We start from the raw sequence: 27,929 nt of genomic DNA on the forward strand, positions 1-27,929 counted from the left end.
TTGCAGAGCATGGGCTCTAGGCGCGCAGCCTCAGTAGTTGTGGCGCACGGGCTTAGTTGCTCCACGGTATGTGGGATCTTCCCGGATCAGGGATCGAACCCGTGTCCCCTGTATTGGCAGGTGGATTCTTAACAACTGTGTCACCAGGGAAGTCCACACCTAATATTTTGACAAGAGTTATGTGACACAGAATGTTGGATACGTGCAGCTGATTTACCTTAATCAAGAAAGGCTGCTTCAAACCTAGGCCTAATTCGGATAATTCACAATAAATAATGCTTCCGATGTGCCTGAGGAAACTTAGGGACTTGTCTCAGCAGCAGTAACTGTGCTCACCCTTCCCTTAGAATGAGCACTTTGTGATTGATTCCACTGTGCAGCCAGGGTTGGGAACCATCTGCCTAATCGATTTTGATCAATGAGTAATTCTGAGCAATCTTTAAGAAGCCTGGGTCTTAAAAAAGTGGTACAAATGAACTTATTTAGAAAACAGAAAGAGTCACAGATGTAGAAAAACTTATGGTTACCAGGGGGAAAAGGGGGTGGGGAGGGGTAGATTGGGAGATTGGGATTGACGTATACATACTACCATATATAAAATAGATAACTAATAAGGACCGACTGTATAGCACAGGGAACTCTTCTCAGTACTCTGTAATGACCTATATGGGAAAAGAATCTTAAGAGTGGATATGTGTATATGTATGACTGATTCACTTTGCTGTACAGCAGAAACTAACACAACATTTTAAATCAGTTATACTCTAATAAAAATTTTAAAAAAAGAAAAAAGAATGAGCACTTTGAGTCTTACAGTTGCATTAACCTCAAGGAGAAATTTCACCAGTGAAAATAATAGCACTAGGCCCATCCTTGATCACATTCTTGTACCATCACAGTTGGGGAAAGAGACCTTCCTCCAAACACATCCAAGAGATGGCTTCTTCTACGGGTGAGGACGAAAGCCCAGAGAAAACAGGTGGCTACCCCCTCTGTTAGATTCTGAGTCATGAGCCAAATGAGACCTCCCACAGTTTAGATGTGTGATACTGGTTTGTTCTTGTTGTTGTTGCTGTTTGGGTTTGTTTTGTGAAGATGAAAGAGATAGACTAAGACATATACTCCAATCCCTTGAGTTTGACCAGAATTGTGTAACGTAAATAAGATAATGAAATGGGGTATACAGATACAATACTATTCTTTAATATTGATAAAAGTTACAATCCACCATGAATATGTAGCCATTGGGCGTCTATTAGTATGACAACCTAGCTGTAAAATAGAAAAACAAAAAATGGGCTGAAATATAAGATGAAATTGATAAAACTATAGTTCCTATGGAGAATTTGAATACACAGAAAGCAATAGATCAGGTTGAGTAAGGATTTCAGAGAGTTTGAATAACACACCTTCCTTTTCAGCTCAATTTGATGTAGGTAGGTAGCTAGACAGAGTCAAATATGGAATAGAATTTCTTTTCAAACACAAATTAAACATTCTCAGAAATTGGTCATACGTTAGGGTGCAAAGGAAATCTCACCAGATTTCAAAAAGCAAAAATCAAGTGGGTCCCGTTCACTGACCATAATGAAAATAAAATTAGAAATTACCAAAAAAACGCTTCTTATGTAAATTTTAAAATCATATTCTCAAGTAACTCCTGAGTTATAGAAGAAATTAAAACTGAAATCTAAAACTACTTAGAAATAAATAACAAAGACCATTCTATATGCCTAAACATGTAGGATAGGGCCACAGTAACACACAGAGGACAATTTATAGCAGTAAGTAGTATACTGTACCAAAAATAAGAAAAAATGTAAAATGAATCTTTTGTCAATTCAAGAAGATAGAAAAGGAACAATATGATAACACATCTTAGGAAGAAAAGAGAAATAAAGTAAGAATAAATGCAAGGGAAAAAAAGAATTGGAAATTAACAACATAAGTAGGGATGATAAATAATATCAAAAGTTGGGATATACTTGAGATGTACTTGTCAGGTTCCTTAAAAAATAAAAACAGAGTTACCATATGATCCAGCAATCCCACTCCTGGGCATATATCCAGAAAAGATAGAAACTCTAATTCAAAAAGATACCTGCACCCCAACATTCATAGCAGCACTATTTATAATAGCCAAGACATGAAAGCAGCCTAAATGTCCATCATCAGATGAATGGATAAAGATGTGGTGTGTATACACACACACACACACACACACACACACACACGGTGGAATATTACTCAGCCATAAAAAAGAATGAAATAATGCCATTTGCAGCAACATGAATGGACCTAGAGATTATTATACTAAGTGAAATGTCAGGCAGAGAAAGACAAATATCCTATGATATCACTTATATGTGGGATCTTAAAAAATGATACAAATAAACTTATTTACAAAACAGAAATAGACTCACAGACATAGAAAAAAATTAATGGTTACCAAAGGTGGAAGGGGGGTGGAGGGATAAATTAGGAATTTGTGATTAACAGATACACGTTACTAAATATAAAGTAGATAAACAACAAGGACCCACTATATAGCACAGGGAATTATATTCAATATCTTGTAATAACCTGTAATGGAAAAGAATCTGAAAAAGAATATATGTATATATATGTTCTGAATCACTTTGCTGTACACTTGAAACATTGTAAATCAACTACACTTCAATTAAAAAAGAGATGTACCTGTCAGACCACTATATTATTTTCCGGTATATAAATGAAACTAAAAATAAAATCACTTCCAGTTTTTAATTAAAAGACAAAATATCCACACAACTTGCTTTGAGAATAAATATGCTTTGAAAATATGTTTTTGAAAATGACCCAAACTCATGATCTGAAACTTATCTGTGTGTCAGCAAAGAGTTACCTCTAAGCCTGTTTCCTGATCTACCAAGTAGGGATACTAACAGGATGCATACCACATGTCATTTAAGGTTTACATTAGTTATTATGTGAAAACATTGAAAACAGCACCCTACGAAGAGTAGCCCTCATTAAGTGTTAGTGTGATTTTATTAATAATTAAGGAGAGTTGTCAGACTTGGTTGATAAAATCCCTGTGTTCTTCTTTGGGCTTTTTGAACATAGTGAGTCTTTAATAAACTTCTGTTGAATTTGAAAGCATATCTCCACCAGAAAGCAGGCAGGGTCTACAAGAAGAGAGGGATCTGTCCTACAGAAGACTTGTTCAAATGATTAGCGGTGTGGCGAGACACGAAGATGTAGGTTTCAGCTTTCTATGATAATTCAGCCGATGGGTATTGATGTATATAGGTTTGTTCTTTTAATTAAAGTGTGAAACAGGAAGAGAAATAGATGTTAGCTCAGGGCGTACTCTGCTTACACTTTTTCCATGACATTCCTGCCCTATGGCACTTGGACTGACAGCCGATGTCCCCAGCATAATAGCCATCCATGTCTCTGTCAACCTCGTATATCAAAGGCACACACCTAAATACGCACACTCACCTTCTGTTCCTGAGCCCTAACCCCATATTTGAGTCCAGATTCTACATGAGAAAGCAGTCTTAGGCTAATTCATGTAAATAAGTAAGCCCCTTGATGTGGGAGAAAGGGTTTTCTCCGGAGCCCGTCTGCTGTGTGTCCAATGTGGGTCTCAAATAGACTTGGATGCAGAATGAGAATGAGAGCTTTACAAATTACACCTGCCATCAAGGGATAACTGTAGACAACCCACTTTGTACCGCATACCTCGACAGCGACAGATCCTCAGACGTCTCTGTCTCTGATGCAAATGGCCCGGTGCTGAAGCTGAGTCTAGGAACCTTGGTCAACTGGTCATGAAAATTAGGCATCTTTATGAGGGCTGTACGGTCATCCCAGATTAATCACATGGATTAAATCTGACTTGTAGTCCTAAAACTCTGTCCATCAAAGGCAAATTCACTTTTATATTGTACTCCGTGCATCTTTTTTTTTTTTTTTTTTTTTTTTGCCGTACGCGGGCCTCTCACTGCTGTGGCCTCTCCCGTTGCGGAGCACAGGCTCCGGACGCGCAGGCTCAGCAGCCATGGCTCACGGGCCCAGCCACTCCGCGGCATGTGGGATCTTCCCGGACCGGGGCATGAACCCGTGTCCCCTGCATCGGCAGGCAGACTTTTAACCACTGCGCCACCAGCGAAGCCCCGTGCATCATTTCTTGTTTTAAAATATTGTCCAGGAAACACAAACCCTATCACAGGAAACTCCAGGCAAAGGAAATTCTACAAACAACTACAGACAGGAAAACACACCACACCCTGTATCTGTCTATAGCAAATATACAGTGCCCTGTGGACAGGAAATGCTTTAAGAATTTCTGGGGGCACATCCATCTGCAAACAGACGTAGAGGAGTGGGAAACAGCAACAGCACTACAGGTCTGAAAGCACAAAGGCCTCTATCTTCTAACAAACTGGCCTATTAAAAGGAAAGGTCACTTGCTGGCTTAGACTGAAGGAAGAAGTTCTGCCAAGGAACCCAGCAGCAAAATATGAAGATGGAGAACAGGGTGAGAAGGCGCTTTTGTTTGTCTCCGCCTGGAAATCCTTTGAGAGGTGCTGCTTGGAGACTGGAGATTCAGGCACTCGGTTGGTTTCCCTGTTTTCAGGCTTCCGTGGATGATCAGCACTGCAGCAACATGCCTCTTGCCCAGCCATCAGTAAATGAAAGCTAATTAACGAACACTGGATTTGTTTCACTCTTAGCAAAGGGTACAGGCTTATCCTGAATGAGCAAGCTTTCTGAATATTAAGCTCCCACATCGTTACAAACAAGGTTGATCAGAACTTTCTATAATATATGCCCCTCAACAAGCCAGTGAGTCTGGTATTATTTACGCTGTTGAGAAAGCTGGGGCTCAGAGGCAGCGATAAACTTGTCCAGAGTCACCCAGCAACTGAGTGCCAGAACCAGCAGTACAACTACGTCTTTCTGATATCAAAGCTACGACCCACAATCTACTCAGCATTTCTGGTCCACCATTTTATCCTGGAGGGCCGATCCCAGTCACTCAGAGGAATATAGGAATTTTGTTTCTGCTCATCTCAAAGTTTAGGAATGACTTGGTATAAATTTCTTCCAAATTCTGTTTCCTAGATCCCTAATTTCTCAAATGGAGACTTGTGTTTAAGTAAAACGCAAAGCTTTTAAAACTCTACATCATATCATGAGTACATATTCTGGTGGCCAGAATGGAGGAGGTGGGTAGGGAAAGAAAGGCTCTGGAGGGAGCCTAGTCTGGTTATCTGTAATTTGCACTAAACGGGATTTCAAGAGAGCAGCCAGAAAAATGCACAGGTCACATTTCAGGACCACGGGCCCATCCTTCTTTAGAAAAATTCCTATGCACGCCCACATAAGCCCTCTTGGCAACCTCTGATAACGACTGAAAGAGACGAAAGATTTTCTGTCTTTTGCTTTTAAATGCCCCTAAATGCAATGGAATACTACTCAACAGCAAGACGGAATGCACTGTTAGTACCTGCTACAACATGAATGAATATCAAAATGATTGTGCTAAGTGAAAGAAGCCAGAAAAAATAATCCATACTGTATCTTTCCATTTATATAAAATTCTAGGAAATGCAAACTAATTTATAGTGACAGAAAGCAGATAAGCAGTTGTCTTGGCGTGGGGCTACAGTGAGATGGGATGGGTGGGTGGGTAGGATTATAAAAGGCATGAGGAAACTTCTGGGGGTGATGGATATGTTTATTTTCTTAATTGTGGTCATGGTTCCCTGGGAGGATGCATCTGTCAAAACTTCTCATTGTATACTTCAAAGATATGGGATTTACTGTGTGCCAAATATACCTCAATAAAGCTGTTAAAAAATAAAATAGAAATAAATAAGCGGGAGGTTAAAGGTATTCTAACCCGGAACCACATCCTTCCCTATTGACATTTCAAACTTGAGTGGTGTGTGTCTTAAAAATTATTTCATAGGCAGACAGGTATCCATCTCCATTGTAAAGTAGGCAAATAGGTATTCATGGTGGCTTTTGGAGAAAGAGCATCATTCTGCGGACTCCTGTCTGGGTACGGCTTCCAGCTCAGAAGATGAGTCATGGAGACAGAGTATGGACCGTTGAGACCTTCCCCTAGCTGAGCACACCTGCCTGTACACATATAAGCTCTCACATGTTCAAATCTGCTTCTTTCCAGGTTCCGTGGCCAAACCCATCACTGACGCCCCAGCCCAGGCACCCCGCCAACCCCCACCCCTACCATGGCTGAAGACGCGGACATGCGCAATGAGCTGGAGGAGATGCAGCGAAGGGCTGACCAGCTGGCTGATGAGGTGAGGGATGGAGACCTGGGAAGGGAGCAAAAGATGGAGAGCTGCATAGTTTGTCTTATTCAGGTTGAGGTGGGAAAAGGACTTCTTCTCATGTCTCAGAAAAAAAAAACACAGGAGGAGTATGACTTTGATTTCCTATATATCTAAGGGCTCTGCACACAGGAATGGGTTGGTTATAAAACTTGCATGCAGATCAGTGACTGAGCCCAAGCTTCCAACTCCTAGAAATCTAGAGAAGTCAAGATCCTCTAAGAAAAGCACTGTCTTTGGGTGTCTTACAGCCAGCGTTGTGCCAGAGTTGGCTCAATTCTGAGAGCTGGTTGTTACATTGTCCAGAACTTTGCAAGGTGGTATTAAAATTGAATTATATAAACTGACAATTGAATAGATCATATTAAAATCAAAGGTAATAAATACTCAGATCTCGTCACGTCCTAATGATTTTACTACTATCTATGCTTTCAAAGTTCTTGGCATATGTTGTATCTGTAGTGTGAGGATACCGTCTAGTGGCGTGTTACCGTGAACCTTCCCAAGTTCACCTTCAGCGACACCATGGTGTAGTTAGAAATCAGAGAGGAAAAAAGTATTTACACCACGGAATCTGCAAACACTACAAATCAGGGCTTGACCTATTGTTTTGTTGATCCCCTAGACTTAAGAAAGTGGAAAAATATTAATAATGCAGATTAAACTTAAAAGTATGAACATCCGCAGCCATTACACTGTAAGCAACACAAAAAAGAATTGAGAAATCTTCCAGTATTTGAAAACTATGATTCTCTTCAGCAGAGAAGCCACTTGCATCATTGACAAATGAATAAAGTTCCAAAACATGTCTTCATTCTTTCACTTGCCTTTTATTCACTCACGTAAATGAAAATATCCACCAGCGTTCATGCCAGAGCTGCTCTTGTTTTATGCGTGCTTAGCTGTGGACACAAGAGTTCAGCAAAAATCAACAAAAGCTTTCTGTGAAAATCGATTGGCTATACAGAATTTGAAATAAGGTGTTGTGTATTTTATTATTATTTATAAATTTTATGGTAGTCATCCTTTATATCATTAAAATAACACACACACACACACACACATCTTTTTTCTGGAGAGCCCATTGTTAACATTTACCGGCATACCTCTGCTTACAGCCATTCTATTTCAAAAAGCAGCCTGCTGACAGTGCTTCCAGGAAAGTGAACATGCTTCATGTACCTGCAAACTCTTGTCCAAAATAAGTTTGCCATTGAAAAGCACAGCTTTTGAGAAATCACACTGGTTGCTGGATTCTAGTAATTTAAAAGGAACTTAGAAAAAAGTGACCACACTGTGTCCAAGGGGCCAGTGCTGAATTCATTTTTTCTTATCTAAGGATGAAGATAATTATTATAGCTTTCTCCTATAGACTTGTTGTTTCAAACACGTTTGATTTTTTTTCCACCCTAGGGCAACAACTTAATTTGTACTGATAAGAACTTCCAATTGTGTTTCTAGGAGCCTTATAAGAAAATCGATGTTAGATTCATCTCAATTCATGACAAATGATATTTGCCTTTAAAATTCAATATTCCTGGTCCAGGGAGGCCAAATTAGTCCTCTGAGTATTCGAGATAATTTTTCATGCCTCCTGCACATGCAAAATTACCTTTTCGAGCTTACTTTGTCTTTGATATCAAAATCAACTTCGTCTGGTTTTGATTTTATGACAATCAGCTTTAATGTAATTGCTTTAGGGAATCTCATTATGTAGAAAGCCTGATAGGAAAGAGATTGAAATTGTGGTTCAGTTACAAACTTCAAAGAACATGTGATAACAACCCTTTATATTTCCCAAGTGAAGAAAGTTTTTCTGATATTCCAAGAACTCTGGATCCTGCACTCATAATATTTATGCTTTTTATCTTAGTCGCTGGAAAGCACCCGTCGTATGCTACAACTGGTTGAAGAGGTAAGCAGTGACTATATTTTAAGATGAACTAATCCCTTTGGCTGACATATTCTTTGCCTAGACCCTTTGCCTTTCCCTAGACCACTGTCCCATTGATTCCAGTGTGAATGTAGCTACCAGAAAGCCATATAATGAGAGAGATGCTATATTTAAGTTGCCAGGTAGCCATCAAAGTATTCACTCTCCCTCCAGCCCAGCCTATCTTCCTAGTCTCGGAAGCAGAAGAGGGTGGTATTTCCAAGTATATAAATGTTCCCAAGAAATCACAAAAACAAATCAGAACGATTTTTTAATATACGAAAGAATTATCTACATAAAATCCTCATTTGTACTGATTTTGACACCTCTAAATTACATCTAATCTTGGCCTTCTGTTTTAAATCTAGCTACATATATCACTTTAAAAAATATGTACCCAGAGAGGCATAATTTTCAGAAATTGTTACATTTATAGTCGGGCACTAAAATTCATGAAATAATAGGAAAATCCTTTAATAAAGGGAAACATCAAATCTAGTCATGTAAATATAGAAGCTCTTTTATATTCCTGACTCTGGATTTAACATCCATTTTCAAGACATGGTTAATGAATCCGTGACTATTTTTAAATGGGTGAAATAGGGCAGACAGCAATAATGGAACCAAAAGGGCATTTGCAATAAACCTCATTTATTCCAATTTGGGAGAGCGGCAGTCAACCAGGAAGAATAAATGGATTAATTGAACTTGTCCGTTGGGAGAGATGAAGTGGAAAAAGAATGGGATGAGCTATATTTATCTTAACTGAATAAAACAAGTCTAATCATTTTTATTCAGTGAGATGCTGTTTTATCTATGCTTTGAAAATGCTTATCAATGTATAAATTCATGTGTGGTTATCATCTTTAGAGATCTTGGGGGTTTTCTGGCAGAATGATCAAATGAGCCTACTTGCCTCATGCTACTGTAAATTGCTTTTGCAATGACATGAAAGGAGAAAAGTGTCCATTTTATAAGGCTAAAAGGAAGGGCAGCCGCCTCTTACACTATGGAAGCCAACATTTTCCCTTACTTCTGCAGCTTCAGCTTCTCAGCTAAGAATGGAATATAGCTAACTGTGAATTGCCACAGGAGGGGGAGGAGAAGGTGGCAACCAAGAGCCCAGAGGACCCCTGGGAAGGGTAGGGGCTCCACTGAAGGAGATCTATTATCATGAAAAATGACAGTTTGAGCCTGCAGCGTAGCACAAATTGGCCCTCACAGGAGGTGGGCCAGCAAGGGGCCCTCAGCAGCACAGGAAAGCAACCTTCACTCTCTTAATGAAGAGAAATGTTTTCTTTGTGCTCTCCTGGGACTCATGCAGAAGTACTTGAGGACCAAAAAGGAGGCAGATATTCTAAATCTACTAGTGTCGGTGAGGCTTTCAGAATCCACATGTTGTCCCTCATCTTGTCATGAGAACAAGTGAAAGGAACAAATCTGAGTAACATCCACACATGAGCTCTCACCGTGACAGGAAGGAAGGGAGCCCAGAAGTCAGCTGACATCATTATCTTGATTCGTGTTTATGACCTTCAACCATGGCCTCCAAGCTCATATTTCATTTTCATTTGTGTGTGTGCACATGTGAAGGGAGTTTCTAAACTGCAAAATCTATCACAAGTTTGCCCACCTGTGCAATGTTGAAACTGCCTAGAGCACAGAAAGTGATGGAGGAATGCATCCAACACACTTTTCCCAACTAGCCTCTCCCCCATCAGAGTCTTTGGGCCGCAGAGACTTCTTTTTCTGTCTTAAATTGCAGGCAACGTTGGCCAGTCTTGGAAAAGGAGTGTCTGCTCTAATTTATTCTGGAAAAAAAAAAATCTCAAAAGCTCTATTAATTGAAGTAGGATTCTCAAATATTACATTTTTGTTTTCCCTAAAGTGTTTCTCGATCAAGCATGAAGTTGCATCTTAGAACAGGGGGTGAAACAGATGGATGCTGTCTCCTACCTCTAACAAATGAGAGGAGGCTATTAGACTTTCCATCCTTAGGAAATTATGAGTAAGGCATTATTAGACTAGATTGATTGCTCTTACATCCTCCTGGGTTATCTTATGTTGATGGTCAAACATCCCTTATGTCTAGGGCATTGGCCAGTCAGATGATATTCTGCTTTCAATCAGGAAGGAAATTCTCTTTAAAGAGAATCAGCATTAAATATTCATCAAGGGCAGAAATCATTTGGAAAATCTGAGCATTGAAATACTAGGATCTTGCCCATGATCCCAAAGTCCATCAGTGCCATATAATTTGAATTGAGCTGAATGCTTATTGAAATTCAGTCTCAAAGACAGGAAAGGTTACTCAACTTCTGAAGTTTCCCTGAGGCAAACAATCCCACTTTCAGTGGAATGTATAGGACTTTGTGCCATCCCTCATGGACTTTACGGTGTAACAGAGTGCAAGGCATGGAAGCTTGGTTTTTAATAGAAGCCATCATCAGTGTATCAAGGACAATGTAAAGTTACACAGAGATCAGTAGAGAAAGTTCAGAAAAGCTGAATACCATACACACATAAAAAGATTAGAAATCACATAACACTTGGTTCCCAGCCTGGGCCTGGGAACTGGCTCTTTTGATGGATGCATTTCAGCAAATATTTATGGAGTGCCTGATGCTGGAGGTGGAAGATCAAAATTGATATCATGTAGAAAAACAGATATGAAAATAGCTCTCCAAATTCAAGGCCACACCTGCCTCAGGAGCACAGAGGAAGGGACAATGAATTCTAGAGGGAGAGTCATGAATACTATTTGATTCCAGACAAAAAAGTTAACTCTGCTAATACTAACTGCAGGAAATGAGCTCTACATGTTAATGCCTTGGGCTATAGAGCAAAGCCAGGAAAAGCCACACTGCCCTAGGGCAGGCTGATCCAAAAGCCCCACACAGAGCTTTCACGCAGTGGTGGTTACTGAGGGCTCCCCAACATTTATGGGTGTTTCAGCATCTTTTCTTTTCATTCCAACTTATCTTTTGAAACACGTTGGCCACAAGAAGAAAATAAGCATTCTAAAGCTATGTCTTTGTTATGCCAGACTTTGTACTAAAGGTGGAAAATTCAGGCTGAGCAGTTGTTTTCAGGTAGGCAGTTGTAGGGATCTTTTGGAACTCTCGCGGTTAAGAGAGTGTCTGGACTGGCCTAGTTTTAGCTCAGGTGTATTGGACTTTGGGAAAAACATTGCGGGATGACAAAAGACTTTAAAATGTTCTATAAACATGGTCTTAGATCATCAGCAAGAAAAAAAATAAGAATAGAGAAATAAAAAGTAAAATGAAAGAAATGAAAAAAAAAATCAGGGACTTCCCTGGTGGTCCAGTGGTTAAGAATCTGCCTTCCAATGAAGAGGATGTGGGTTCAATCGCTGGTTGGGGAGCTAAGATGCCTCATGCCATGGGGCAACTAAGCCCACGTGCCGAAGCTACCGTGCCTACGCACTCTGGAGCCCACACACCACAACTAGAGAGCCTGAGTGCTGCAACTAGAGAGAAGCCCATGTGCCACAACGAAGAGCCCAAACCCGCGTGCTGCAACGCAGATCCCATGCACCGCAACTAAGACCCAGTGCAGCAAAATAAGTAAATAAATAAATATATTTTTAAAAATCACTGACATCTCCAACTCCCCCTGTTCACAGTTAGACAAGTTTCCCAGGGATCTTGAACAGGAACCAGGAATTGAGCTAAGACAAAAATAGAACAACCTCCTCTCCCTCCTAGCTATTAAAACATAATACTCATTAAGGAATCAGAGAAAGTAACATTCTGCCTCCCCCAAGATATCGTCCCATCCCTGTCCTTCTCTCTTGCCCTCCTAGTTCCTCCGAAGGACCACCCAGTTGTTTTGATAAAAGTTGTCAGCAAAAAGTGGAGCCAAATATAAGTTCTACTATTTATTGAGAACCTACTATATGCCAGCAACTGTGCTCAGAGTTTATTATCTAATTTAATCCCTGCAGTCACTTTTTCTACTGCTTTGCTTTCCATTTTACCAAGGAGGAAATTGAAGTCCACAGTGGTTAAGAAACTTGCTTGAGACACACAGCCACAAAAGACAGAGATGAAATTCAAACTCAGATCTACCTGATTCCAGAGTGTGAATTCTTACAGCATTTCCCTTACACCAGCAACTCCCACAATATTTAAAAATTTTTTGAGAATTCCACAAAAAAAGGATCTAAGAAAACAAACATAGCAGCTCATCCTAAACTGACAGATTCCACACAAATGAAATCCTTTATCTCAGTTTTTGAATCATGGCCTCCAGTGGAGTTGAACCTGTAGAAGCTTTTAGGTTCTGTAGCTTATTTTGTCTTTATAAATCTTGGGAAGTGAGGGAGCTGTTTCTGTCCCCATCTGACAGCTGGGAAAGCTGAGACACAGAACCGATGACTCTAGAGCAATAGAACTGAAAAGATAAGTCTAGAATTCAGAATTACTGACTCCCAGATGCCAGCTCTGTTCACTTGACCAAACTGTTTATCATTCTGTGAAGCACAGTTTAGAAGCCAGGCATTTGTCTGGCCCTTACCTTAGTGCCTGGGGCAGAGTGGAAGCACAATAACCATTTAGTGAATGAATGAATGAATGAATGAATGAATGAACTAATGAATGAGTGAGTGAATGAATCATCCTAGCAACTACCCAATCTTATTTAGCATCTCTATCCTTATCTTAAATATGGGAAAGCATCCTGAAAGGTCAAGTGACTCTTCCCCAATCTCAAGACTATTAACTGGCTGAGCTAAGAACATAATCTAGCATTCCTGACTCTCTGACCTGTGCTCACTGCTTCTGTTCTCCCAAATTGGGGCAAACTCTTGGTGGTTCTGTGAATCATTCCAGCACTGAAACATTTAGCACCAAATTGAACAAAGAGGAAATTATACTTGCAGAGGAAATTATACTTTATTTTATTTATTATATAAAATAAATGGGTAGAGCAGAAAGGGTCAACAGATGAGAGTTGAACTGACTAAACTGAAGTCACTCACCTGTTTCTCGCCCTCCATCCCAAATAGAACAGAACAGAAACCTCGTGCATAGCCTTGAGTTGGGTCCTTAGAGAAGAAGATGCTCTCTGAGATGACTCCATCCTCACTGGAACTTGCATTGTCACATCCATATGCCTGAATGAGCCATTTGCTTTTTACAATTTCCTCTCATAAACAATTGCTAAAATTTGCAGAAAAGGGGCATAGAAATTGTTAAAATACAGTCTAGTGTAGACCAATGTCCATTTATAACACATTGAAGAACAAGATTTTGAAATGTCTTGTGGGGTCTAGAATCTTGCTGCTCAATGTATGACCCTGCACCAGCCAGCATCGCCGATCTTGTTCAAAATGAAAAATCTCAGTCTCTACCCCAGTCCTACTGAATCAGGATCTATATTTTAACAAGATGTTTTCTATGCAGGGAATTCATATACACATTAAAGTTTGAGCAGTGGTCTAGAAACTTCTGGTGGTAGTCTGTAATGATGATATTTTAGTTTGCCCAGATATCCTGCTATAGATGCATTTTGTCAAGGTATTTATTTTATTAACCCTGGTGTAAGGCTAACTATAGGCCAGGCACCGTTCTAACATGTGCCGCCTATTAATTCATTGAATTCACATAAGAACTCAATGAAGTATGAACTATTATGATTGCTGTATTACAAATGAGAGAACTGAGGCACAGAGCAATTAAGACATTTGCCCGAGGTCCTGCAGCCAGGAAAGAAAATAACCAGGATTCCAAGGCAGAGTCTAGCTCCAGAATCTGTGCTGTCAATGACTCCTGAAGTCATCCTGAGCCATCACTCTCCAAACTACATCCTGACTTTGCAACTAAAACTTATCAAAATGTGTTCAACCACTAATTTGAAAAGATACATGCACCCCAGTGTTCATAGCAGCATTATTTACAATTGCCAAGGTATGGAAATGACCTAAATGTCCATCAAGAGATGAATGGTTAAAGAAGCTGTGGTATATATATACAATGGAATACTATTCAGCCCATAAAAAAGAATGAAATTTCGCCATTTACAGCAACATGGATGGACTTGGAGGGTATTATGTCAAATGAAATAAGTCAGACAGACAAAGACAAATACTGTATGATATCTTATCTGTGGAATCTAAAAAACACAACAAACTAGTGACTAAAACAGAAAAGTAGCAGACTTACAGATATAGAGAACAAACTAGTTGTTACCAGTGGGGAGAGGGAAGGGGGAAGGGGCCATAGAGGTGTAGGGGTAAAAAAGGGGTTCTTATATGATTACATGAAATCATGTATGTGAAAGTTTTGAAAATTATAAAGCACCATACAACTTAAAGAATCTTTCATTCAATTTTTTAAAAACAAGCATAATAGGCTTTTCTGTCTGCGAGAGTTAACTGCACACGTTCTCTGAAATGGTGAGCTTATAAAAGCTCACAGAAATAATTTTCAGTGTTTTATTTTATTTTTGAAAGCACTATTGGAATTAAATTGTTGAAATACTGTTAAAAAAACAAAACAAAACACTTTTGTTGACCTCCACTAACATCTCTCTCTTAGGTTAATGTAAGTCAGTCGAAAATAAATGGGGCCATGAGAGATGTATTTTAGAATTTATTCTAGGTACCACCATGAGCTTTTCTTGAAAAAACAATTAATCCAAACTGTAAGCACTGCCATTTAATATCTATTAATAATCACCCTATAAAACGGAAGGTATTTACATAACTAGTTCCTGGAAATGATGATTATGAACAATGCAAATATCTCTGCTCCTTTTTTTCCCACCCACCAACTCCCACTCCCCTCCACTAAATAGTTCAGGGCTGTTTGGTTTATTTAGATCATAAGGGGTGAACAAAAAAACTGCAGTAAAACTTGTGGATGAATTATTTTCTCACACCATATTATTGTGTAGAATTTCAGTTTTCATTAGAAGAAGCCCTTATTTCTCATCTGTCATTCCCTTTTCTAAATCTTGCAGAACTTCTCTCCATAGAGAAAGAAATGGAAGATTGAATTTCCTTTTGAGCTATGTTTCTCAACCTTTGTGAAGCTGTCATCTTTTTTGATAAACCTAAAAATCTCACCACCACTCCCAAGATTCTTACACATCTTTTCAGTAGGGCACCCCTCCCCAATTCACCTAGGGAAACTTTCTGATCTATCATGCCAGAGAAGATTTAGTCTTGAAGATTTTGAAAGATTTGCTTTCTGTGGTTGGTGTTACAAAAACTATAGGCATTTTTATTTTCCAGATATAAAATCACACTATAATATTATGTATGTGTATTTCAAGTCCATGCCAAGCCCCATCCCGAGCCCCACCCCATGGAGACTGAGCTACATCCCCCTCTTCTATCTGAGAATCACTGATGAAGCAAGTCCACAGGTGACCCACCTCTCTGAGTTCCTCCCCAGCCCCTAATACTCTCCGCCATATTTCCTCCCTCTTTTTCCTTTGGTCCATCTTCATTTTCCATATCTAGGGCTAATTGTCCCCTTACTGATTTCTCTTTCTCTCTTTTCTCTCTCTAACTCTTTTTCCACTTTGCTACCATTATTGGAATGTAGAGTAAAGATGCTGGTATCAGGACTTTGGTTATGTTGGATGAACAAGGAGGTAAGTTCAGATTTCTTCAGTAAGAACAATTCCTCATTTTTAATGGAATAAAGTCCATTAAAAAATGATTTGTGCATCTACAGGTGGTCATTGATGTGTGTTATGCCCATATATGTGTGTAAGAGTTCTACAGTTTTAAATCTTGCTTTTTTTCTCCTTTTTCTGTTGAAAAGATTGGTAAATGTATGGAAATGTTGAGATCTTCATGGTTGAATAAATGGTACTACACGCCCTGTTATATGTGTTGGGGTAATAGAATTTTGAAGGCAGAAGTCATTTGTTTGAATTTTTAATGATAGGATTTTGGAGAGTTTGAGAATTCTCCTCCTCATCCCCAATCTTTCCCATAAATTTGATGTGATAATTCCTAAATAGAATGAGAGAATAGTATACCATATTGTCCATTTCTTTTGACCATCCTAATTCAGCATCTGGCAATATTGATTTCCAAGTCATTATGAGAATTCCTTGAATAACTGGAAGCTGTTTTTAACAGGACATAAACTGAGGGAAATCATTGTAAAGTGGAAAATTGAACCACTTAAAATATTTGAACTTTTTCTTTTAATTATTACGGAAATACTAGAAGCAGTGAACATCAGAGTGCCAACATTTTAGTATAGCATATTTAGTCTACAGTGGAACCTAGAAGGGTAATACCAAAATTTTTTTCTTTGATTTATACATACAATCATACAGCAATGATTTATTTAATTCTAGCCACAAGTTAGTTACCTGATTCCATTCTGAATTCTTATCATAATAATCAGATTTAGCAGAATTTTTTCTCTTTATGTATATCTTACAAAGACATTAGAAAACTCTTAGCAATCATGAGAAATTTTTTGTCAAAGATAAAAATATAAAATTTTTTACAACATGGAACACCATAAACAAACTCCAAGAATAAACCTCAAACTGGGGAGGGGGGGACGGGGCGGGAAACTGCCTTACGGATAACAGACATAAGGCATTTCCCTAAAATACAGAGAGACCTTGCATTTTATCAAAGAAAAGGACAACAACATACAAGAAAAAATGGATGTACTATGTAAATCATCAGTTTACAAGTAGACAAATGAAACCATGCTTCACCCAACAACAGTAATGAGATGCCACTCTTTAGCAGATTGGCACAACTTCTTTTAATTGATAACAATCAATGCTGTGAATATGTTGGGAAAACAGAAACTCTCAATCTACAGATGGACACTGTTGATCGGTACAAAGTTTAAGAGTAATTTGATGATATCTCCAAATTTTGATGTTTACCCATCTTTGACCAAGATATTCCACTCATAGAATTATATGCTGCAGATAGATATTCACTGACAACTCCGTGAAGAAAAATATACACGCCTTACCTGTAATGGTGTAAAACTGGAAACTAAATGTCTGTCAGTGGGGAGACTGACCAAATCAATTATGATATGGCCAGGAAAGAAATTCTGCATAAAATGTTCTGCAACCTTTACAATATATGAGGTCAATTTTTACTGACTTCTGAAGAGTTACAGCAGGGGCAGGGAGGGACTGAAGGAAGGTGTATTATTTGGGGTCCTCTGGGAAGCAACTGCTAAGAATCAATTAGAAGTGTGTGAGACTTCTTAAGGAAATGTCTGCAATGGGTGAAGGGGAGAGGAAGCAGGAGTAGGCGGGGAGAGCCTTTGGACTGTGATGCGGGCTTGACACTTGTGAGAGGAGAGGGGGGCAGAAGGAGGATTGGGTAGGAAGAGTCTCATTCTGTAGTGCTGCTCTGAGAAAGTCTCAGCCAGACTGATAGGCAGCCCAGGAGCAAAGACAACCCAATGGAGTAGTCCTGTGACGGGCAGGGATGCCTCCGCTCTAGTAAATTGTGCTCAGCTGTTGGCTAGAAGCATCCCAGGGAGGGCATGGATGGCTTCCATGTAAATGTGGTAGATCCCATAGGTGCAACAGCTGGAGGTGTCAGCTAACTACAGGGTCCCTCTTGAAGGGAGATCTGAGGGGTATACCCTCATGGCTGCTATATAAAGACTTTTGTTTCTATATTATTTATTTGTATTGAACTTTTCCAATAAATATACACCAACTAATTTTTTTAAATCGGAAGAAAATTTTTTTAAAAAAACAATTGAACATCAATCCCAACACTTCTCCCCCCATTTTTAAAATATAAATTGTCAAAATTAATACAAAAATAATGGAGCCTAGTGGAGTTGTATTTTGAAGGAATTACAATAGCTGTGGCCATCTTCAGAACTCTCCAGATGAATTTGCTATAAATCATAAGACTTGCTGGCTTGATGTGTATAACAATGTCCCAGACTTTGAAACTCAGGACACAGCAAATCATTGCTTTTTTAAAAAATGTATTTAATTAGGCAGCAGGTGCCCATACAGAAGAGTGGTACCTCATTTGCAGAGCTAAATTGATACATATATACTCAGGTAATAAGAAGTTCTATCTTATTAACTCTTTTAGTTAATAATTTGTGTGTGAAGGGAGTAGAAAAGGAGCATTGCAATAGGAGAAAAAGTTTGAGAAAGGTTCAGGATAATACCATTTTCTCCCCTAATTATAAAGCATTGACATGAAAAAATAATATATACAAATCTGAAGTCAAAAAGAAAGTGAATAAGATATTGAGTTTCAAATTTCATTGTACTTTGATGAAGAAAATCTACAGGAAAAAATTGCCAGAATCTCCAATATAATACAAAAATATATTATTCTTAAACACAAATGATTCCCAGGAACATCTTTACATTATTCTCTGAGAAACGAAGTAAAATTGCAGATTGCCCCCACAAGATAGTTAATGTTCTCAGCTAAGACATTTCAATTGTGGCCACACAGCAATAAATGCTAACTTCTTGGTTGAACATATTTCCTAGGATAACCTGGGTTTTACCAGATGCGTGGTGAATAATTGATACTGATGAGAAGCATGCAACTGTAAACCCTCAAAAGTGGGTAGCTTCTGCCTGGTCTTAAATGCTACATGTTCCATTTATACTGTAAGAAGAGATTAGAACTTTTGAAGTGACTGATGAGTCAACAGCTATCTTTACTGCCATTGTAAATGCATTTTGACACTGCATATGCTGTGTTTAGTTGTTTAGATCAGTAACTGCTTTAAAATTTCTCTCCAGTTATGCTCTACTAATTTTGTCTTTGCCTGAACACCAAAAGTGTTGACTGCAACTGCACAGAAGTCTCAAGAAACAGCCATCCGCCTAAAGAGCCAATCCAGGTTGTCCTGCTAAATGGTTGTGCTAGGAAATTACTTATGGGATTCTTGTTTTACACCCAGGTGTCAGGAGACACCAAGGAGCACTGAGCATGACAGATGGCCCTGAAATGTCCTACGTCCTTGGACTTTTCTTGTCTCCAAGAGAAATCCCCATGAAAAACCCCTAGCCCTAATGTGGGATGATTTAACCTTTCACTTCCATATCTCTTGTTCCCTTTGTTGGTCTTTGCTGGGTTATATGTTTGTTTTGATGCTGAAAATGCTGCTCTTGGGACAATCCCATGGGAACGGCTACAAACTAAACAGTGAAATCTTTGACCAGTGCCTGGCAGAGTAAGGGAAAAGTAAACCCTCATCCACAGAGCCTGCCAACTTTCTTAAAGGGTTCATGGCACTACAGGGTAAAATTTGTGAAAACATCCCTCTTGCTAAAGTCCACTCACCAATATCTCTTCTGAATGACTAAAGCTGCATTGCCCAATATGGTAGCCCCTAGTCACGTGGCTATTTAAATTTATTTAAATGAATTTCCATATGGTCATCAATTCTAAGGAAAATGAAAATCATGTAGGCAGTATCTCGTAATTGGTTACACTCATGAAGGCTTGCACATTGGGTCAATCAATAGCATTGACCTCTTGCTATTCCTCTACTGTTTCTTTTTTTACTAGATTGAGGATTCTAACGGCCCCATGCTGCTTTGCTTACGTAATATTAGTAGAAAAGATGTCTAAACTTAGATCCCTGAGCATCCTGCCATTGGTGGATCCATTACAAATAACCAGTCATCCAAATATCATAGCAAAAGAAAGAACAAGCTCTTGCCCCAACATATAGTGTGATGTACTGGAATACCTCCCCAATCCCAAATCTTATTCCCCTCCCAGTCTCCAAGAGTAAACAGAAAACAGCCAGAAAGTAAGTTTAGGGAGGTAAGGAGCAGTCAACCCTAGACACTGCATTGCATCAGCTTCTCAGATCCTGCTGTCTACGCCAGAATGGAATGAGGATATTGATTGCTTTCAAGCATTTCCTGAGGAAAATCTTCACAGAAATCATTTAAGTGCTGTGAAGTCCCAATACACCAAACATATCCACAAACGTAACTCAGTAACACTCTTAAAATTGACATTATTGTGAGCTCCTGCTATGTGCCATAGCACTGAATAAAACAGGCAAAAATCCCTGCCTTTATAGCATTCACATTCAAAGAGGGAACCAAAAAAAAGAAAAAAATTAATGTTATTGTCAGAATATCTGTGACAAAATGGTTCCACAATATTTTTTATTTTCTTTTTAAATATTTTTATTTACTTTCTAATTTTTTGTTTATTTTTTTATTTATGGCCATGCCATGAGGCATGCTGGATCTTAGTTCCCTGACCAGGGATCAAACCTGTGTCCCCTGCAATGGAAGCGGTGGAGTCTTAACCACTGGAACCCCAGGGAAGTCCCACAATACTTTTTTAATTAAGGATTTGACTTATAATTGTGTATAACGAAACATTCAACCAATATTGGAGCAATAAAATAGTTTTCTGAATCAGCTTTTCTGAAAGAACTCCAGAATTCCTATTTGCCATGATCTTTGCTGAACAAACTGGCAAACCATAGCCGAACCCCGCTCTCAGAAATAGGGATTTGGACCTGCCTGTTTGTTTTTATCTTTTAATTTGAATTCTCTGGTTCAGAAATTCAACACTTGTGGGCCAGTTCACTTTTATTTATGTTATTTTCTAATCCCTGGAGACACAGTGGGTGGGGATCTTGAAATGTCAGAAAGTTATCTTAGCTGAAAATATTAACTCAAGAGAAATTCCTTAGGAAAGGCAAACACCTGAATGTGTGTCCCCATGCCATAACCTGTGCATATGTCAGCTGTCATTAGTTGAGTCCAGCAAGTTTTCCCTCTGAACCCAGATGCTTCAATCTCATCTTAACCCAGCTCTCCAGGAAGCCATTAGCAATTCCTCGATTGGAGTTTGGCGTCCCTATTCTGTCTGTACTTAACATAGTTCTTGTTTTGAGGATATTGGGCTCCTTTCCCCCCTACCAATCTCCTCATTTGATAGTTAATTTGATCTACAGACTAATTTATTGCATTCCTTAAAGGAAACTGGAATGAAGTCTTCAGAAAAGTACAGAATTCCTTGGTTTGTAAAGAATTGCCATCCATTTGTTTTTTAGCCCCTTTAGAGATTTTTCTTAAGCTATTACTGTACCTATATTTATTCAGCAAAAGTTTGCCAGCACTGCACCTTTATTTCCTCCGTCTAGCCTATGCTGGATAAACATTTTGTTTTCCCCTGTCATTTGAAAAGCAGAGCAGAGATAGCAGATTCTTAATAAGCTGAATTCTATTCCTCAGCCCCACAAAAGAGAACATAATAGGCTCTTATTTTCCAAATGGATAGTCTCTCCAGTTTGGGCCACTAGTGAACCTAGCTTAGTTTTCTGGAATGACAATTTCGACTGGAATGACAATTTAATGTGAAATTGTTTTTAAGTGATTATGTATGCCCTTAGACTGGAAATGTATTTACCAGTTTTATTATAATCATGCCTTCCTTCCCAGAGGTGTAGGCATGCATGCATGAAAATATAGATGAAAGGAGGAATAGAAATGTAATTAGGTTTTGTAAATATACAGCCAAGACATCCCATTGCTGTCTTAATGGTCTTAAAAGCTGTTTTAAAAATCCCTTCATGGAACTTATAGTTTACTCAGTTTGATGACACAACTTTTGAAAAATTAATCAAGTTGGTGTATGTTACCCTGGTGACCTAGAAGTATGATTCATTTTTATGGGTATTGATCTATGTCTTAGGTATACTAAGGTCAGCTTTCCTGGCAGTGATGACTTGGTACTGTTTTATGTTCCAATCCATCACCTTCCTCCAGAGACCCAGGCATTCATTTTTCCCATGCTCTGCCTGAGGTTGGGGTCTAGCATTTCCCATTGTGGAGAATGGGAAATCAGGGGCAGAGAAGTGAAATGCCTTCCAAAGCTTTCATTACAAGGAAGTCATAGGATAAAAGGAATTTAAATGTTCCACTACCTATAACATTGCCGTGCTGATGTTGCTTTTCTTAGAGCTTGTGTTAATTGAGTATTCAAAACCAAGAGCTGTCCGTGGCCTGCCTTTGACTAGAGAGCCACTGCTAGGGGGAAGAACTGTATGGTATCCAGTGATAGTTATCACTGTAGTTGTTATTTTTCCCAAAGAAGAAGGTGGATTATTTTCTACCCTTAGCTGGTTGAGGATGCTTAAAAACCAAAAGACTGAGACCTGTTAAAGTTGAAGCAGACACTTTCTCTAGTAGCATTACATCTGAATGCCTAAAACATAAACTAACATGCTGTTTTCTTTCTCTTGGGTTTCACTGGTGTCTGAGTAAGTGAATATGCTGTGCTGTTTTCCTGGACCCTCAGAATCTAACAGGCCTACCTACCCCATCCCATCGTATCTGCACTATAAACTATTTGAGCATCATTTTTGTTCATTTCCTTCCACCCCTGGCTGCATAGGGGAGCAAGAGCCGACTCCAGCAATGCATCCTCTCGGACAATGCATTGTAATAGCTCTCCTTCTTTTTCAAATTCCGTTTCACATAGACATTTCTCATGTTCTGTTGGAAACCCCCCAAAAATTCATTCCACACTGTCATCCCTTTGTCCTAACCAGAACAACTCGATCGTGTCGAAGAAGGCATGAACCATATCAACCAAGACATGAAGGAGGCTGAGAAAAATTTAAAAGATTTAGGGAAATGCTGTGGCCTTTTCATATGTCCTTGTAACAAGTAGGTACTGGGTACCAGCTCTAATCTGTGGCGTCCAGTTTTCTTTCTTTCTTTTTTTTTTTTTTTCTTTTTTAATGTCAAAGTGAATGTCTGAAGTTTTGTCTTTTTTTTCTTTGTCCTTTTTCATCTGCTTCATTCTGTGGGGATAAAATACTTGTGTTTAATCAGAACAACTGGAACGCATTGAGGAAGGGATGGACCAAATCAATAAGGACATGAAAGAAGCAGAAAAGAATTTGACGGATCTAGGAAAATTCTGCGGGCTTTGTGTGTGTCCCTGTAACAAGTAGGTGCTGCCTGCCTGCCTGAAGCTTTGGTTTCCCAAGGCCCATCTCCAAGCCTTGACAAGCTCATTCCTGCTGGGTGCAAAGGCAGGATGAGTATGTGGCATGCAGAACAGATCAATACCGTCTCCAATGCATTCATCTCATAGCATAGATGATATTAGTGGGAGTTACTGTTGATGCATTAAAAATCAGGCATACTACAGTGAAAGCTTCACTGTCAGCAACTTTTACTGATGAACGTTTCAACATTTTCCAGAACGTGTACCTCGAGACAGAGACTAATCTCAAGAAAGAGGAGCTTTAGAGAACATAAAATCCCATAAAAGAGGGATTTTATGTTCTCTAAATCCCAAAAGCCAAAATTGCAGATTTAGAAAAGACTGTGGGTAAGTTGGGAAGATGAGAAACACGTATCAAGGTCTGATTTTCCAGAAGCAAAAATAAGAGTTAATTTGGCCCAAACAAGCATTTCGTAAGTTAGAGAGTATGACAGCAATTCACCCTTTCAACTGCCCACCAGTTGACAAATCGTGTCAGTGGTTAGCCTGTAGATGCCGCAGATGCACCCAACTCAGAGGCAATGAGTCCTTCAACAAGAAGTGCTCAAGCCTTAGCCAAATTGGACCCATCCCTCTCCAATTCTTCCTCTTGGAAGACCTCCCTGTACACTGGCCGAAATGTTGAAATGTGTAGGTTTTGCATGCACAACATCACAAAACATTCAACTATTAAGGTTCTGCAATGCTTTTTTGGAATGTAGCAGAAATGTGACATGTGGTTATAAAGGTTTGCAGCAGAAGGAACCTGAAAATAAGGGTTCTGGAAGGTAGTCTCCTTTGACTAGCAGTGGAAAAAAAATGCATGAGCGGATTGTCCAACATGCATTTGGAAAATTAAACCCGTTACCCGATCCCCTTCACCCCTCCCACTTCCCTTTGAACAGAAGCCTTTTTCCTAAAAGCTCTCCTGATCCTAGCTTTTAGAATAGAAATTGATGTCATTTCTAGCTGATTATATGACCATTCACATCCTTTAAACTTTGAGGCTGATTTAAAATATCCCACTTCCTGTTTAGGAGGGGGAGGGGCTCATTTTACAAATAAATTTAAACTTTTATTTTGTCTTTTTTTAAAGAATGATCTACAGTAAAGCCTGATTAACTGGAATCTAGCTAACTGGAACCCTTGAGTGTATTTATACTTTTGCTCCTTTCCACTTTTAACAAAAAGAGACAAATGAACAAGGAGAGAACAAATCCCATCAAGGATTTTAAAGTGTTTCTCTTTAAGGTCAGTCTAGGCAGTTGGCATTCTTTCACTCAGTCTCCATTCTATATAACTTCTACATCCAATAGGACCAAACAGTAAGAGCTGAGCTGCAGAGGAAAGGCCATCAGACACATCAAGAGAAACCATAAGCAAGGAATGATTTGATCATGTTCACTGCCCTAAGACTCTGAGGCAGGAAAGTAGCTCAAGAATCTAACAGATATTCAACCATCACCCTCGAAATAAAATGTACCGCCATGGCCCACTGCTAATGAAGAAAGTCCAATAATTCACCAAAATGACATTGCTAAGCATTCCAGTTACTCAAGATTTAACTGTATATCCTTTTCAGTGGCCACTTGCCCCCAGGTGAGATGTCTACCTGCTTTGTGATGAATTTCACAGGTACATTTTCCCCATCCATCAACTGTGTGTGGAGAAAAGGTGGAGGCAGGCCCCCTTCCCTCCCTGGGATGGATTCTAATGTTCAGATGAAATGACGACCCCTATGAATTCCACATACCGGTTGGCAGTAATTCCTTATTGCACAAGAGACCCTAACTGAGCTTCAAAGCTTGACTGAAGTGTTCCGTATTGTGTGTAAATAATGCTTTAAAAACCATGTGTCACAACGCAGTGGCTGGTGGTGCCCTGGACTCTCTGAGGGCTTCGCCCTGTCTCGGCATGTTTCGAAGGACTATGGTAGATGTCCGGCAGTTATGTGAGTCTATGTGCAGCATTGTGGGTGCAGTGATTCGCCTTCGTTCAGAAACGCAAACTTTCCCACCCCCTTGACTCTGCCAAAGATGGTATACCAGACCTTTTACATAGCAGAAAGCATCACAAGGTCCATATAACTTCTGTTAATGTGAGGATGGAGGAGATTGGGATTTGAAAAACAACAACAGCAACAAAACCAGACTCTATAAACTCCATTAAATTAGTTTTTGGATCCTATCCCACTAAGTGGGCCCCTGGTTCTTTAGAGCAGTGAATTCTGACTGCTCTAAGGCTGTGGTATTATACACTAGATTGTGAGAGTTGCTGATATTCCATTTGTATAATTTTCCAATTTGTCTCCAAGGTTTCTTGGTCCCTAATCTTCAAATATTAGTATTAGAGCCAGTTTTAATAAATGGCTATGGTCCTACACTAAAAGAAAAAAAAGGTTAAATTCTGGTGTCTTATAATAGAAAATGTAAAAGTGGGACCAAAGGAAGTTCTGTTCTTGGACTAAAAAGCATGTGGTTTCTACTATGCAAAGAACCTAAAAACATCTTTGATTGCTCAATTACAACACACCTACCAAAACATGCTGCACATGTTTCTATTGGGCACAACAGGTATGCCTGGATTTTAAGTTTTTCTCCAAGGCAGCTCAGTGAAATATGGCCTACGGAGACCACACCAGTTCCAGACCACTCTCCCCCACCACATCCCAGGACAGTTTGAAGTAGGAGTCTGTAACCACTCCCATCCTGCCCCTCAGCCCAACAAAGAAGCTATTGAACTGCGTTTCAAATCCTCATGAAGGCTATTACTGTCCTGCTGGTGCCTTTTTTGAGAATGGTCAACTTCTGGAGTAGTTTGGCTTAAATGAGAATGCTTCACTTTCTACTCATGCCTGTAGCTGGTGCATGAAGAAGATGTAGAGGGATTTCCCTTTTTGGTGCTAGATGGCTTGTTCTCTCTTCTATTTTCCTGCATTCATTTCACTACGCTTCTTTTACTTTTTGTCTCTGTGGACAAAGGTTTGTACATCGATTCTGGATGTATGGTAACTGTTTGGAAGTACCGATATATTATCTAATTCAAATCATTCTAGAGGCAACTCACAGACCATCACGCTTGGCCAACCACCAATCCTTTACGTTCTCCATGCAGAGTGGGAATGCTTTTTTCCACACATGCGTTGGGGGAAAACAATTAAGCAGGGAATCTTTGCATGATGGTGTGTAAAAACTTGGTCCAGTATGTTTTTCTTGATGACAGTGTGTTCCTGTGGTGTGATGTACGCACTCTACTTGGCAGTCTTGTTCTGTGTCTGTCTGCCAGTATGTTTTTTCTGTGTGTTTTGTGTCTCAAAATATAACTGTGTCATTGAAATAGAACTGAATGTCCTCTAACTACCTTAATCCTTGTCTTAAATCCAACTAAACTACAAAAACAAACCAAAACAATAACAATCCGCGGGCAAAGGTTGCCATCTTGACAATTGCAATTGACTTGATTGGAAATGAAATCCTGAGTAGCTGAGGCATGGTGGTGGCCAAATCTATGGGTCCAGATTATGATATATCGGTATTCTCTAATGCCTCGAATTAAAACTCATTCGCTTGGTTCAGTTCTTAGCTTGAAGAGGTAACCGTTGTTGCGAGCTTGATGCTCTGCCCCCTTTGCTTGTCACTCACCCTCTTTTTTGCATAGGCTTAAATCAAGCGATGCTTACAAAAAAGCCTGGGGCAATAATCAGGATGGAGTTGTGGCCAGCCAGCCTGCTCGTGTGGTGGACGAACGGGAGCAGATGGCCATCAGTGGTGGCTTCATCCGCAGGTGAGCCTTGTGCAGCCGGCGCTATGTAAGTTATCTACTTTTGAGTGACAAACCACCCCAAAGTGAGTGGTTCTAAAACAACAACTAAGGAGTTCCCTGGTGGTCCAGTGGTTAGGACTCCTTGCTTTCAATCCCTGGTCGGGGAACTAAGATCCCGCAGGCTGCGTGTAGAGGCCAAGAAAAAAATAAATCATTTTTCTACTTCTGAACCTCTATGTTGGCTGAGTAGGTCTTCCAAAAGCCTCTCCTGGGCTCACTCATTACATGCACCTGGGTGAGGACTGATCCAAGATGGCCCTCCTTGCTTGTCTGGTGGTTGGCTGGGGCTGTGGGTAGGGGGCATCCATTCTTTTCTATGTGGCCTCTCCAGCAGGAGAGCCGAGGTTTCTTGCATGGTGGTGGCAGCAACCCAAGGGGCAGGCTCTGATGAGCAAGCACTTATCAAGCCTTTGCCCACATTACATTGGACAAAGCAAGTCACATGACCACATCCAGCATCAGTGTGGCAGTAAACAGGTGTCTCATTCCATGAGTTTAATTGGACAGAACTTATGAAAGAGATTATTTACAGAGGTGTGGGCAGGGTCAATAATAAGGAATAGCAAAGCACTTATGAACTAGGAGTAGCAGGAAGAATCCTGAAGGGACAGGAGAGAGCTGTCACCAGAACCCAACTGTAGTTATGGCTATGGGCAGGGGCTGTGGGTTGAGATGCAGCCACTGTCAAACCCAACAGGAAACTAGAAAGGGAAATAAATGCCCCAACTCCTCAGTCTCTTGTCCTCCAGAGTTTCTCTCACTGGCCATTGGACAAAGCCTACTGGAAGGCAGAGTAAGAGAACCTGGGTGATAAGGTTGTAGAGAGGTCAGCCTC

General features: G+C 39.7%; 1 protein-coding gene across 2 annotated transcripts in view; it reads left to right on the forward strand.

The window, feature by feature from the left end:
* Positions 1-27,929, forward strand: part of SNAP25 (synaptosome associated protein 25) — an 80,077-nt gene that overhangs the window by 44,023 nt on the left and 8,125 nt on the right. The window contains exons 2-6 of one of the 2 annotated variants that reach the window (XM_029221226.1): positions 6,185-6,320; positions 8,224-8,265; positions 15,858-15,906; positions 23,116-23,233; positions 26,930-27,055. In XM_029221226.1, the coding sequence (XP_029077059.1) occupies positions 6,249-6,320; positions 8,224-8,265; positions 15,858-15,906; positions 23,116-23,233; positions 26,930-27,055 (407 nt within the window). In that variant the 5' untranslated portion in view covers positions 6,185-6,248. Of the gene's footprint in view, positions 1-6,184; positions 6,321-8,223; positions 8,266-15,857; positions 15,907-22,829; positions 22,948-23,115; positions 23,234-26,929; positions 27,056-27,929 lie in introns of both variants that reach the window. The other variant, XM_029221223.1, reaches the window with a different exon arrangement.

Source organism: Monodon monoceros, unplaced genomic scaffold (assembly GCF_005190385.1).
Source record: "Monodon monoceros isolate NGI ecotype Baffin Bay Population unplaced genomic scaffold, NGI_Narwhal_1 Super_Scaffold_13, whole genome shotgun sequence".
NCBI lineage: Eukaryota > Metazoa > Chordata > Mammalia > Artiodactyla > Monodontidae > Monodon > Monodon monoceros.